The 15,311-nt window shown below is 43.4% G+C and overlaps 1 protein-coding gene across 26 annotated transcripts in view; it reads left to right on the top strand.

Moving 5' to 3' along the window:
* The window catches only part of NEDD4L (NEDD4 like E3 ubiquitin protein ligase), a 324,861-nt gene that overhangs the window by 271,560 nt on the left and 37,990 nt on the right, over window positions 1-15,311 (top strand). For 14 of the 26 annotated variants that reach the window (XM_083465753.1, XM_083465751.1, XM_083465741.1 and 11 more), the window contains 5 exons: window positions 1,252-1,428; window positions 4,485-4,559; window positions 6,506-6,565; window positions 12,027-12,158; window positions 14,664-14,783. In XM_083465753.1, the coding sequence (XP_083321879.1) occupies window positions 1,252-1,428; window positions 4,485-4,559; window positions 6,506-6,565; window positions 12,027-12,158; window positions 14,664-14,783 (564 nt within the window). The remainder of the gene's footprint in view (window positions 1-1,251; window positions 1,429-4,484; window positions 4,560-6,505; window positions 6,566-12,026; window positions 12,159-14,663; window positions 14,784-15,311) is intronic. The other 12 variants (XM_083465730.1, XM_083465729.1, XM_083465743.1 and 9 more) reach the window with 2 other exon arrangements.

Genomic DNA, 15,311 nt, shown 5'->3' with positions numbered 1-15,311 from the left:
CTTACCAGCGGGATGGTAAACGGCGTTCCGTGTGCTGCGCTGGCTCGCCAGATGCAGCTTGTCACGCTGGCCACGTAACCCGGAAGTGTCCTCAGACAGCGCTGGCTCCCGGCCTCTAGAGTGAGATGAGCGCACAACCCTAGAGTCTGTCAAGACTGGCCCGTACAGGCAGGGGGTACCTTTACCTTTACCTTACATTTACTGTGGTGGTGTAAGCCCTATTGAACTTGCTGGGATTTGCATCTTGGTAAATATCCAGAGGATTCACAATGGCAGATTGTGGTTTATTGTCTTAATTTGGTCCAGAAGGCACCTTAAATGTCCCACGCCTGCCACTAACACCCACCAACTGTCAAATATTCATTTAGCCAATAGTTTAATCCAGAAGATGGAAAGAGTGGGTGGTGGAAGGCACAACTGAGAAAACTATCGCCACTTTTGCTGAGTGGAAGTTTACTTTAATTAAACATTGTTTTTATTAGATCAAATAATGCTTGCAATTTTTTTTAATGACATCGCTTTTGCAAAATTCAGCTTCCAGGCTGCTGATTTCTGGTTATTGGAGTCTTCATTCTTGATGTAAACTTGGGTCCTTGTGTGTAATCTGCTTTGTGCCTCGATAGTTTGATTTTGATAACTTGAATTCCTTTGAGGTGGGGGCTCACAATATGACCTTGAGAGTTTGGCCTCAAATCAGGAATAGCTGGCAATTGTTCCAATGGGTAAATGACATAAACAGCAAGGGAGCCTGGTGGGTGGACTCACAGCATGTTTTACAGTCACTAAATAATATATTGCATGGGAAACACCACCTCTGTGCCTTTAAAAAAAAAAGTTGATGCTGCAGTTATTCCCAGGTCAGTCAATAAAACACAAGCAAGGACCCCACCCCACTGCCTGCATTCCCGCTTACGGAGATGTGGAGGAACTTGCATGTCTTCTATAACTGTGCTTCCTTTAACCCGGTGCTTCCTTCTGAAATTTCGCGATTGCACTTCTGTTACCTGGCAGTTTCACCCTCCCCAGCTCCCTCTCATATCCATAGTACAGTATGTTAAGAGCAAAGCTGATTATCAAATGCTAATCACGTTTTCGGGAGACTTTTAAAGTACATATTGGTTCTCTTAAGTTCATTCGATAAGCAGCCCAGCTAAGACGGTGTTCACGTTATGTGGAATGGTTGCGTTGGGACGTATGGCAGGGAAGGTTGTTGTTTTGCATATTCACCGTAGGTTCTATCCTTTCCGTCAGCCCTGGGAAACCATTTCAGAAGAGCTTAATGCAAGCAGCGATTCCTTAAGCCTGTCCTTGCCACCCCCACCTTCATCGCCCATCTCTCGGACCAGTCCCCAGGAGCTGTCCGATGAACTGAACAGAAGACTTCAGATCACTCCAGATTCAAATGGGGAACAACTCTCTTCTATGATTGTAAGTAACCTCAATGTGTACCCTGCTATCTTATGTATGCTGCCGTCCATTCTGACTGCTGAAATTCTTGCAAATGCTAGAAATGTTTTGCACTTGGAGATTAAGATAATCAGTTTTCCAAAGAGCCGCTACCTTCTACACAAGAGAACGCAAATGTGTGCGCTCTTCTTTAATTAAAATCGGACAATACAATACAGCAGGGTTGCAGTACTCTGAATATTTACTGGGGTGCAAGTCCTATTGAATCAGTAAATGTTCAGCTGCAATCCTTAGCATGCAAACTGAATATGGAAGCAAATCCTGCTGGATCTAATGGACTTCAGAGAAAACATATTTAGAATTGGACTGTCGCAGTTGTCTTTTATTTCTGTGTAACTTTCAGTATGTTTTTCTGACAAATTACTACAGGTATAGCCTGGACTTTGTTGGGTCAAGTATTCAGTGGATATAAGTTGATAATTTTTGATTGGGAGCAATGTCCCAACATGTTAGGAGTTTAGCATCTGTTCCCATAACTCAGCAATTGCATTTAATGGTCAACGATGAATATTGGCAGGGCGACAGTATCAGTGACTCAGGATAAGGGTACTGCTAGGTTATCTATTTATTTAAAGGAAGCAATTTCAAATATTGCATATCATAGTTTAATGGGACACCTTATCAGCTTGCCTTTCATTGTTCAGGAGGTAAGAAAGCTAAATATAGGAAGGTTTCATTTATGAATAACTTTGAAATATTCACCAGATATGCTTATTGGGTTCAGATACAAAGAAAAACTTGGATTACTTTAATACCGGTGCGTGATTAAGTCCTGTTGAAATGACCATTTCTGTACATGATTCTGTTAAGGGGCTGTTACAATATCAGAAGCAGTTGGCTGAAAGCACTTTCTCTATATGAATATAACCGTTTCTGATATTGTATGTAGGTGAAATACTGTTGAGTTTGCATAATACATTTCTTGCATGATCACTGTGGCTGTTGCAAGGTGTGAATCATTTACAAGCTGTTCTCCTAATCAAGTCAATTCTGTGTCCCATCAAATGGGGACACCTGGATATGTGATAAGCCTATTGCGCATTTTTCTGTTCCCGCTGATCATGTGATCTGGTTCTCACATGAACCTAATAATCCTGTAAAAGTGGCCTAATTATTTTTGAGCAACAGACAACCCAGCTGAAAGAACCCCAGCCATAATAACATTCGCATGTAAGAAACCTTCTCCAAAATGTACTGACAGACGTCCACCACAGGAGTCTTGGTATGGCGATGTAACTCTACAGTTACACATGCATTGCAGAAGGTCTTTCCAATACCCCTTAGACTTTTCAGGGAGCATCCTAGCATTGCTAGTCCCATCAATATGCAAGCTTGGAACACCCTAAAGCACATTAAGAGGGGACCATCCTTTCTTCCTCCCCACCCATCCTGTCTTCTGCTACGACAGGGAACAAGAGAAGAGGAGAACTATATGTGGCAGGAGCTGCTGCACTGAAACTCTACAGCTCTGCAAACAATATTGAAGCAGGCTGCCTTTGATAGGGAAAGCTGGCTTGGGGAATCGAGGCATCTAGAGTGTTTCAGGCGGTGCCGATTCCTCGGCCAAGGGTTCTTGGCATCCGCCTGCCCTGGGAGACGATGGAGGAGCCAAGGGTGGGGAACCTTTATCGGCCCAAGGGTTGCATTTTCTTCTGGGCAGCCTTCCAGGGCTACATGCCGGTGGAAGGTGGGAACCAAAAGCAAAAATACATAAAGGGCAGTACAGAGCTTAGACTTCTAGCTCTCTATACATTGGGTGGCATTCCAGCCGTGGCAAAAACCAGAGATTTCTACTCCTGCACCTTTCCATCCAGAGATGCAAGAGGTGTTATCACAATGCAAGTGCAGATTCTAGCAGGGAAAGGCACTGAAGGAGGACACAGAACAGGGCTGGTTGAAAGTCACAGGGGCTGGATGGAGAGGTTGCCTTTGCCCCCCTGGCCCTGAGGTTCCCCAGCCCTGCTCAGGTTTCTAGGATTTAGCCACAGCTCTCCAAGGCAGCCCTTCGAACCCCCACCATTCCTTGTGATTTGGGGTGCTGTTTCCCAAGGCACACCAGAGGTCTAAATACCAGGCCAGATGCCTAGACACTAGTTACAGTGGGAGCCTTCCAAGACGTTAGGGTGTTAAAGTACTTCATGTCCATTGGGAATCTTCACACCGCCCTGAAAGGTACATGGATATTACTCCATTTTACTTTCTGATAGAGGCAGATGAAGATAAATACAGCGGTACCTCACAAGACGAATGCCTCGCAAGACAAAAAACTCGCTAGACAAAAGGTTTTTCTGTTTTCGATTTGCCTCGCAAGACGAATTTCCCTATGGGCTTGTTTCGCAAGACGAAAACGTCTCGCGACTTTGTTTCCTTTGTCTAAAAACAAAGACATGTTTTGTTTATAAAGTTAATTTATTTTCCCTTCAATTTTTGAACTGCTCTTTACAGTATGTGTGACCTTAAAGAGCAGTTAATAAACTGTTGTTGTACCAAATTTGGCTTTGCTTGGACTTTTTTTGACCATAGGAACGCATTAATTGATTTTCAATGCATTCCTATGGGATTTCGTGATTCGCAAGACAAAAAAATCCCTAGACGACAAAACTTGCGGAACGAATTAATTTCGTCTTGCGGGGCACCACTGTAAAGCCTTCTCTTTAGAAGAGTCACTCACCCAAGTTTTTCCATATTTCCCCTCATCTTCTTCACTCACTGCATTTTTGTTGAAGAGCACCCAGAACAGATATCCCAACAAATGCTCTAGTTATCTTCCAGCCTCCCATTAGTCTCTCCCAATGCTATATTAATGTTGCTGGAATATTTTTCAGCTATACTTGATATTCAGAAAAGTCAGCTTTCTTGAAGTTGGTCGGCAGAAGGGGGATTTCATTTCTGGTGATCGAACTGCAGAGGGTGGAAGAAAGGAGAATACAATATCAAAAAGTGAATCTAATTGATTTTGAGTCGAGGGGAAAATGCCCGTGTACATTTAATAATTCAGTGTGTCCTTTTTCCTTCAGCAGAGAGATCCTTCTGCAAGGTTAAGATCTTGCAGTGTGACTGATGCAGTTGCTGAACAATCCCATTTATCACTGGTAAGCAGGATTTTCTTAATGGTTTTTTTCTACCTCTCTTTTTTCTAATGCAGTTTTGTATTTTTGATCTGCATGGGTCTGTGACACCTTCTCTTGTGGAAATCATTTCTCCTGTGACCCCAGTTATATATTGACTGCTACAAACTTTCTTAAACCCTCTTAAGAAGGTCAGGGACCCTAGATCCTGGAGAAGGGAGTGTTCTTAGTGCAGGTTGGAGAAGATGGGATGTAACTGCATGGTGTTGGTCAAGATACTTCTTGACCAGATGATCTGAACCAATTTTCAGGCATCCTGGGATTTAGCATGGATATTTCTCAAGAATGGGTATGAGGAGGCATAGAACAGGCCACACAGCTCTATGGCTGTGGTACACATAATCTGTAGCAGGATGGGTGCCCTCATGTGCTAGGTATGTGAAGATACATTGAAGATGCATATGAAAGGGAGGCCACATAAATAAAACTTGGAAACACCGGATTAGTAATTTACAGGTCTACCCCTAACCATGCTTGCTCAGAAAATCACATAATTTAATGGGGTTTCCTTTCTAGTAAGTGTGTTTAGGATTGCAATCTAAGGCTTGAAGTCCTTTCTATGCTTACCTTGGGAGTAAGCCCTCTTGAATGCACTGGGATTTACTTCTGAGTAAATGTAACTAGGATTGTCCATTGGGTTTGTTTCTTTAAGTACATGCTATGGAGACCTAATGTTTATATATTAATCAGGCATCATAATGTTATAATCCATGTCATTAAGTGGGGTAATTTATGTATACATTGAAATTGCATGAGGGGAAGACAGGGAAAGGTGCCAAAATTTCCTGGAAAATTGTTTTTCGTTTGCTTTGCTTTGCATACTAACTGTTTTGCAGTTTTCCTGTTTCTGTTTAACCTCCTTTCCTTTCCAAGTAGTATGTTTTTCAGCTATAATCCAGAGAACTCTATAACTTCTACTCAACATAAACATGCCTAGGATTATGTTGCATGTCCATGTCGGGCATACCCAAAACAGCTCTCCGAAATAATTAATAATGAAAATAACTAATCATAACACCACAGGAGAACTTTTTCCAGTTTCTCTTCGTGTCAGAAAGAGCTGGTCTGCATGAAAATACATTTGAGATAACTTTAACACTAGATCGTTCTATGTAGCAGAATGCATGGACAAGAATGAATTCTCATAGTGAATTCTTTTTCTTTCAAATGTCAATTAAACTGAACAGTGTCCCAATGGAAGAAAACAGAAATTTTAAAAATGTGGTCAAACCCCTCTGGAAAACCTTGCTTCTTTTCTTCTCTTAGCGATTAAGCTCTCTTCTCTTCTTCCCCTGCCCACTGCAACACCATTTGCAGACACTTGCCTTTTCCTTTCCTGGTGGGGCGGTATAATTAACTGAAGACCCATTTCTTCATTTTCAGCTTGAATTAAGCCTTTGCTCTCACTGATGCGGGGGACGGGACCTTTATTTAATCTTGAGGTGTCTCAGATTCTTGGCTTAGATCATTTCTTTGTGTTCCTACCTGTAGAAAAGGAATAGATTTAATTGTCTACACTAGAGCAGTGTTCAACACATTGCCTTACTTGCTGCTTCAAGTACCCAAGTGCTTTGGGTGCAAGCGTACACATAGTTATGCTTGTGTGGCAAACCAATAGTATAATATTGTTCTGGAGCTGCGGTCGAATTATGAAGTCATCTCTAGGTGGAAATGAAAACAGGAAGTATTTTGGATCCAAGTCCTGGTTGTTTCAGGCCGACACCTCATATCTGCTGTTAATAAGTGACCGCCATTTTCCTTTCATTATCAGGGACTGATAGCTTCTTTCCTCACCTTTAAAGTTGGTACAGTATTTTAAAATGGGCTTTTGTTTCTTCCGGAAGACATGCACATCATCTGTGACCTCCATTCCCGACCACCCCTTAATTGTAACAATTGTTATTTAACAGCCGAGCGTCCCATCTAGGAGAGTTCGTTCTTCAACTGTCACTGGAGGTGAAGAGTCAACGGTAATCATGCCTTTATCAAGCCAAATATATCCCCTTCCTATAAGCCCAGACTCTGTCCTGTTCTTTTCTCTTCTCCTGGCTTCTCTCCAGAATGTTAGCTTTTTAGGTCTTTTGTGGGCTATTCATTTTTTTCCCCATCTGTGCATGTAACTCTTTGGCTTCAGGGTGTACAGATGTCAACTTTCCTTGTTGTGCCTCTTTTGTGAGATAGATCACCTTTTCCCAGCACTCATGGCTTAAATTGTGGGTGAACAGAAAACAGACTTCTTCTCCCCAGTCCTTCAGTTTCTTATGCCGCCCATCTGACTGGGGTTCTCCCAGCCACTCCCCCAACAGAATATTAAAAACACGGTAAAACATCAAACATTAAAAACTTCCCTAAAAAGGGCTGCCTTCAGATGTCTTCTAAAAGTCAGATAGTTGTTAATAAAGTTGTTCCTTGACATCTGATGGGCGGGCGTTCCACAGGGTGGGTGCAGCTACCGAGAAGGCCCTCTGCCTAGTTCCCTGTAAGCTCACTTCTCTCAGTGAGTGAATATTACACACACACACACACACACACACACACACACACAAACACACCTTACCTTTCAGCTACATAGACACCATACAGTAAAATTATAATATAATTTTAATATAAACAACTGATACAGTTCAAATTATAAAGCCCCACATCCAAAAGAACCCACAATATGATAGGCACCATTTTTTGTACCCTTCTTGTACATCATTTTGGACCTGGCATTTGACGTTTATTCCGATGTATTTTTATTTCTTGAAAGGCTGCTTCCCAGCTTCTTCTCGTACCAAAAGAGGAGGAGGAGGAAGGAGAAATGTGTGTAGGTGCAGGAATTTTTAAGAACTAGGAGCAGAGCATTTATCTCTGCGATCCCCAAAGAGGAAATACTTGCTGCAATTTTGACTTAATTTTATTGGAATGCCCACCTGTGAATTCTCTCCATTTGGACCAGTGTAAATAGGGATGCCATTGGTGATGGGCATGGGAGATGGTCGAAACAAAACAACAAATCAGAGGGAAAACACAGTACAGGGTCCTTTGCCAGGCCCCTCCTCCATAACCCAAGTGACTGGAAAATTCCAGGGGGTGGGCAGGGAGGATATAAGCCCAACCAGTAAGGAGAAAGCATGAATGACCACAACCAATTCCACCTACATACACGCTAAAGGTAAAAAGGAGCAGGTGGCACTGTGGTCTAAACCACTGAGCCTCTTGGGCTTGCCAATCGGAAGGTCGGCGGTTCGAATCCCCACAACGGGGTGAGCTCCCATTACTCTGTCCCAGCTCCTGCCAACCTAGCAGTTCGAAAGCACGCCAGTGCAAGTAGATAAATAGGTATTGCTGTGGCGGGAAGGTAAATGGCGTTTCCATGTGCTCTGGCACTCATCACGGTTTTCCGTTGCACCAGAAGTGGTTTAGTCCTCCTGGCCACATGACCCGGACAGCTGTCTGTGGAGAAACGCCGGCTCCCTGGGCCTGAAAGCGGAGAGGAGCGTTGCAACCCATAGTCGAATTCGACTGGACTTAACCGTCCAGGGGTCCTTTAGCTTTTTACATACACTCTGTATGGGGCTTAACAGCAGGCTGGTTCCAGGTTTGAAGAGACTCACAGCATGAGGTCCTCAAAGCAATTTCATTTCTGCATGAATGGACAGGCTTATGTAGGAGGAGGAAAGGGGAGCAGAGGTACTCCTGCAGTGAAATAGCATTAATTCAGGGTATTGTGGGCCATTATAACAGCAGCTGTCCAGCACTTACCAGAGTGCCAAAAAGGGGGGAGGTACAGCAATGCCATCATCAGTGGCTGCCCAAGAATCCATTTGAATGTTCTAACTTGATCCTCACAACTTTCATGTCTCTTCTTGGGCCATTCTGTTTTTCAACTTGGCTACAAGTACTTTGGGCATTTTAAGCATAGTGGGTTTAATTAATACCCTTAGCATTGGCAGTGGTACTAATCTGAAAACAATACAAAAATCTATAAAGGATGGCAGAAGTCGACGGAGGTTCTAGTTGTTCATTTTTTTGGAGAAAGCTTTGTGTTGCAACAGCACGTTAAAGATTATACCGGGCGGTCTAGAGTATTGGCGCTCGTTCTTCAGTCCGTTGCCATTTCTTCACCGACTATTTCAGGTAGGGGGGCTTACATTAATATAGATCAGCTTGAAACAGAGAGGAAGGGGCAATGGCTAAAACGCATGAGAAGTGTTTTCTTGCAAATTAAAGCACAGCTTTATTTATTTTAATCTTTGCGGCCCATAAGTTTAAAAATTGATATAGCCCAGAAAGGAAATCTAGTTACAGTCATACCTCGGGTTGTGAACGTGATCCGTGCGGGAGGCACGTTCGCAACCTGCAGCTCTGTGTCTGTGCACGCGTGTGACGTGATCCGGTGCTTCTGCACATGCGTGTGACTCATTTTGCGCTCCTGCGCATGCGCGAGTGCCAAAATCCGGAAATAACCCGTTCCAGTACTTCTGGGTTCAGTGTGGTCCGCAACCCAAAAACGCGCAACCCGCAGAGTTCGTAACCTGAGGTATGACTGTACTTGAATAGCAAGAGATAACTTTTTATTCCTAGGCAATTGCATTATTCCCTGTCTCTGTTGACATACATATTGAGAGCTTACTAACTTTTCACATGGGCCACTTAAGCACTGCTAGGGGAAAAAAGAAATGCATCACACATCCCAGATTTCAAAAAAATAATAATTGCTTGCGCTAATTTGCATTTTTTTGATGCACATAGAGAAATAATTACTATAATTTATATATAAGTACAGTAATAAAGAGGGAGGCTGAGTGCCTGTTGAGTGTGCTGTCTGGGTGTTTTGTTTTGACGGGCAACTTCAAGACCCCTGCTCCACCTTCTTAGGAGTCTTCATCTGAAACCAGACTAGAACTGGACAAACCCCGCAAAGAGAGGGCTGCCCAGAAGAAGGGGACTTCCCCATTGCGTAAGCGGAATATGCTCCATTGGATACAGCCCACAATCTCCTAAATTATTTAGGGTTGCATCCAACCCACTTAGCAGCATATTTTTTTCACTGTCAGAATATTCCGCGCTAGTAGAAAGTTGTTCCACAAGAGAACGCATTAGCAGGTTGCTGGTAACTTTGATTGTGTGGTGCATTGCACAATCCAGTTGTACAACGAGCCTCCGCTAGCAAAGCTGGCATGTTGGATCCCCTGTTGCACAACGTTAAGACTTGCCCTTCCACTACCACAAGATCCCTTTGGAGACAGGCCCCATCCCTTTTTGCTCGTTTCCCCTCAACTTTAAATCAGTGGAGACATTTTTAGAGCAAAAGGATGTGCAGAAAAGGGAGAGTCTACCAAACTGTGATGCCAGCTGAGCATAAAGTATCTGTTAGCTCTTAAGAGGATTTCACACAAGACTGCTTGGTTTCTTTTATATATGTGTGTAGAGATATAGAGACTGCTGAGCAGCCCTTTCTGGTGTTTCCATTTTTTTTCCTCTCTAGTCATCGTTAATTAATCATCATTCTCATAACATGCATTTTTAAAAAAGCACCACGTTTTTCAGAGCAGGAGTTACCGTACCTCTCACCTTCTTTAAACAAAACAAAATTCAAAACAATTTTCAAATCTGTACCCACAATTCCATCTGAAACTGTTCTGGAGAACATATAAATGTTCATCAGCACCCACGATCAATTCTTGCTTCAGCTTCCTGAATGCGTGGTTTTATTTTTACTTCCACAGAAAGATCGCAGACTTTAATCCACGTAGGTTGTTACTGATGTATAGCAGTTTCTTCCCCAACTGTGACCATCTCTGAAATTCTCACTCCATTTACAGTAAACCAAAAAAACCACCTTGCCTTTGTAGCAAGGGGAGCTTTTTCACTGTTTCTAGCTGCCATGGAGACTTGGTTTAGTTCCTGGTGTTGTGGCCGGGGCTCTGATCCAGATCCCCCTGCTTACATTTGAGTAAGAAACCACTGCCACATATTAAACATAATGTATAGTTTTACCTTCAGTGACTGTGTGTATACAGATACATTCCTTTGTGAATATAGGGGGGAAGTTCATAAACAGTGAAACCTACATTGTTTGCACTCTAGCCTGATTTGGCATACCTGGTTTTCCTGTTTTGTGTTGCCTCTATTGTATTGCAACCAGGGGATCTCACATTCTACGTTTCATTAGTTATGAGGAACACCTTGACAAATGGGGGGAGTTTCCTATGAAACCTCAGAGACCAAAGTAGGGCTCAGCAGTAGTTAGCAGGTGATTAGTAGGTGGCTTGCAGTGTCAATATTTCTGCCTGAGTGTGCAAGCAGCAGAACAGATGCCTGCAAGAAGCCTTGGCCTTAAGAAGGAACACAGAAACCACTTGAGGACATAGGAAGTTACCTTATGTGGACTCAAACCATATTGCACACACTGACTGCTAGCAGCTGTCTAGGGTTTCAGGTAGGAGACTTCCCCAACACTACCCAGAGATGCGAAGGATTTAACCTGGGTCCTTCTGCATGCAAAGCAGATGATCTGCCACTGAGCCAGTGTGACTGTAGTGATTAGAGTACCAAACTAAACCTGGGAAGACCCAAGTCCAAATAAGTTCACGGGGTGACTCTCAGTCTAACCCAGTGTTTCCCAAGCTTGGGTCTCCAGCTGTCATTGGACTACAACTCCCATCATCCCAAGCTAGCAGGACCAGTGGTCAGGGATGATGGGAACTGTAGTCCAGAAACAGACACCCAGTTTGGTAAACCCTGGTCTTCACCTATCTCGGAAGGTTGTTTTGAGAATCAAAAGCGGAGGCAGGGGAGCTTCACGGAAGGAAGACATCATAAAATCAGGAATACAATGCTCAAATGTTTGTAAATCCCATATATTATACAATGGATGGTGACATATCTGAAAGTCTGTTTCATTATTAACCAACGTATTTGGATTCAAGGCTGCACAGCCGGTGACCCAGCAAAACAAATATTGCCCACAAGCCACAAAAGGTTTGACAAACCTCCTGTTTCTGCTGACTTATTTCAGCTAGCTAGGGAAACAAACAATTGTGCATTATTTGAAGGAATGCTGGTTAATGGGAGTAAAATAATTTTCTTCTCGGTGCTCCTGGCAGTAGTGTTTGATTCTGCTAAGTCTCTTTATACTCTTCCGCTCTTCCTTTTGCCTGTCTTTCATGAACAAACAGTATCTTCAGCGAGGATAAAGTGAAATACGCTGGACAATGTTTGTATCCCTCTTGATTTCAGCACATTGCAATTTTCTTGTCACTCTTGTGACCCATGCTCCAGAGGATGGAAATGAACCCTTGTGTATCTGAACGCGAGCCTGCCTTCTAAGAGGGAGGTGCTGTGCCGACACACACTTCCTGGTTGTACTGCTGCTGCAAATGTTGTTTGTACGAATGACCCGCTGTCACATAGTAACACTATGGTAATTTCTTGCATAAACAGCCATCAGTGGCCTATGTACATACTACACCGGGCTTACCTTCGGGCTGGGAAGAGAGGAAAGATGCTAAGGGTCGTACTTACTATGTCAATCATAACAATCGAACCACAACTTGGACTCGTCCTATCATGCAGGTACGGAACTTGCTATCCAGAGAAAAGCGAGAGAATGTTTTATAGAGTGTGTGTGGAGTCGTTTCCATTCCGTGGTCGTGTCAAATTTCAGAATGACAGCTATAGGCGTGGGGGAGGACAGTTTCGGGGGAAGTAATTGGTTTTAGCTGAGAAGACATGCCTTGACTAAGGCAAGATCTGCTCTGTTTGGCGCAGGCCAGTGCCAGTTTCAATACGCATCAAACCCGGGAGGTGCGCATCGTGACACATGTCCACCCTTCATCCGCTTAATAACATCTTCACTCGGGGGGAGGGGGCGGCAGAACTGGGTCATTGCAAGGCGGTGATGGGCTATATTGTCACTAGGTGAAGAAGAGCAAAATTCTCTGTTCCTGCTTGCCTAAATGAAGCTGTGGTTGTCAAACTGCAGCAAGAGCACTCAACGTTTTTGCTTGTCGAAGACAAAAAGTGTAACCGATCCCGAAGAATGTAGTGGGTCTTCAGTGCAGTTCTTGCTTTCCTTGGAACAATTTCCCCCCTTTCCCTCACAATGCTAATGTAGCCTCCAACATTTCTCTAATGAAAACTGGGACATTCTATTCTATTATTATTATTATTATTATTATTATTATTATTATTATTATTATGGCTATTTATACCCCACCCATGTGACTGGGCTGCCCCAGCCACTCCTATATAGGGCTGCCTTCAGGCGGCTTGGGCAGGTCGGATAACTCCATACCCTCCAATGGAAATAGGGACATCCTAAGGAAAAGCGGAAAATTCCAGGCACAATTCAGAAACCGGGACAGCTTCTGTAAATCCAGGGCTGTTCCTGGAAAATAGTGACACTTGGAGGATCTGTAAAAGACTAACCGGTATTCCCCATAAACCCCCATTAAAGCTACAATTTGAAGTGGGTTTCAGATCCTGACTTAAGGGGAAGCTGGTTAACTGTAACCACTGTTAACACCAGTCTTATAAGTATAAGTTAGCAGCCAAGAAAGCAAGTGGAATTGTACATGAGCTGACCATGGCCGGAAGATAACATGCGAAACCAGGCAGAAGCATGGAGCAGCCGTAAGCGGGTTATGTAAACAAGCAGGCGCAGAGAATAAGCAGTGGTTTAGGTAACTAATCCTTAACTAGCTGGTGGGAGTTGTATCACTGAGTGTTTTTCTAAGAGCTTGGTGCCATTCATACATCAGGAGACTGGTCCAAGCAGGAAGCTGCGAATGAGCCTCTGGGTGACTGTAGCAGCTGTCTGTTCCAACGCGTGAAGAACCAGCCCTTTTTCATACCTGCCACTCACTCATCTGCTCCCCCTGCAACAGGTCCTGGGTGCTTTTTGCAATAGCAAAGAGGAACAAGAGACTTCTTGTTCTTTTCTGCTACTCTTAGAGGTCGGGTGCTGTAGCGGAATGGGGAGGTGAAATGACTGCATCGAGAGAAGCCAATGTTGAACTTAACTTGAGCAAAAATATAATCTTGGGCAGCCAAAAGTTATCCTGCTTAGGGAACCTTTTGGACGCAAGTAGGCAAGCTACAGTAAATGTGGTACATGAAGAAGCATTAGCTAGTAGGGCTTATGTACCTGTTTCATACTAATAAATAAACTGCTCCTAGTGCTATACTATAAGGGACGTGGGTAGCACTGTGGGTTAAACCACAGAGCCTAGGACTTGCCGATCAGAAGGTCGGCGGTTCGAATCCCCGCTATGGTGTGAGCTCCCGTTGCTTGGTTCCTTCTCCTGCCAACTAGGAGTTTGAAAGCATGTCAAAGTGCAAGTAGATCAATAGGTACCACTCCGGCGGGAAGGTAAACGGCGTTTCCGTGCACTGCTCTGGTTTGCCAGAAGCGGCTTAGTCATGCTGGCCACATGACCCAGAAGCTGTACGCCAGCTCCCTAGGCCAATAAAGCGAGATGAGCGCCGCAACCCCAGAGTCGGTCACGACTGGACCTAATGGTCAGGGGTCCCTTTACCTTTAGTGCTATATTTTTACTATATTTTTTTAAAAAAATGAGGGAAAGGAGTAATGGGTAAACCTAGTGTGCACATTATGAAAGAAGAGGTAGTAGAGGCCTTAAATCCACAAGCACACCCCCTCCCAACCCCTGGATTTTAGATCTTGTGCACACAAATTGTAGCCTTCCAAAACAGTGACTAAGAGGGCTGGGCTTTTTTCTCCCTTCCTCATCCCCCATCGCCCCATAATTTGAGCTGTCTAAATGCCTCACCCACATTGGTTTGATATAATAGTTATAAAAGTCTTCACTCTTCAAAAAAAAAGCTACTCTTAAACATTTAGAATGCAATTGAAAAGCAGGATTTTGACAGCATGGCAGAAATTGTTCCAGGTGTGATCATTTCCCCCCCTCTAGGCAGGAATGTTATTGCTGAAAAAGTTATTTAATAATTCACCGACCGGCACGAACGTTTGGAAATTGTTTGATCGTGAAATGGCTCGTCTTTTGGCGAGGAAGGTCATAACATGTAGCTAACTTGTGTTTGCCTCTGAAATAGCTTGCTGAGGATGGTGCGACTGGGTCAACATCAAACAGTAACAACCACCTAAGTGAGCCTCAGATCAGACGGCCTCGTAGCCTCAGTACTCCCACAGTAACATTATCTGCACCACTTGAGGTGAGAAGTTCTATCTTCAATTCCCAAGCCTTCCCTTCCTCCTGGATTCCCATCCTCTCTATCTTGTTGTTATTTCTTACTTTTACTTCCAGTTTTCCAGTCCACTTGTCAGTCTTTTGCAAAAACTCCTTTGTGCCTCAAAAAAATTACATTTGCGTCTTACAGGTTATGTTTCGCCTCTATCTTTATTTTGTGCATTTACACGTTGCTGTTCTGACCAGTTCTTATGCTGAACATAGTAGACATGTTCCTATTTTTATTTCAAATCTTAGAGGATCATCACTTAAGAAATATTCAAATTGTTATTTTAATTTCCTTCTTTTTTTTGGTTGTTTCAGTCAACAAAGCCAAGGGCATGTAGATTGAGTTATGGGTGTAACTTTTCAATTTGACTCTTATTTTCTGTTTTGCATTTGAATATAAATCCTTCAGTTCAGTTTGTTCTATGAAGATGAGCTTTTGGTTGTAAAGTAGATATTGTTGTTCACTGCCAAACATTTATTTTTGTGCTCAATGGTCAGAAAATCT

The sequence above is a fragment of the Podarcis liolepis genome (assembly GCF_965112155.1).
Source record: "Podarcis liolepis genome assembly, chromosome: 11".
Taxonomy (NCBI): domain Eukaryota; kingdom Metazoa; phylum Chordata; class Lepidosauria; order Squamata; family Lacertidae; genus Podarcis; species Podarcis liolepis.
This window is presented reverse-complemented; position numbering and strand designations above follow the sequence as displayed.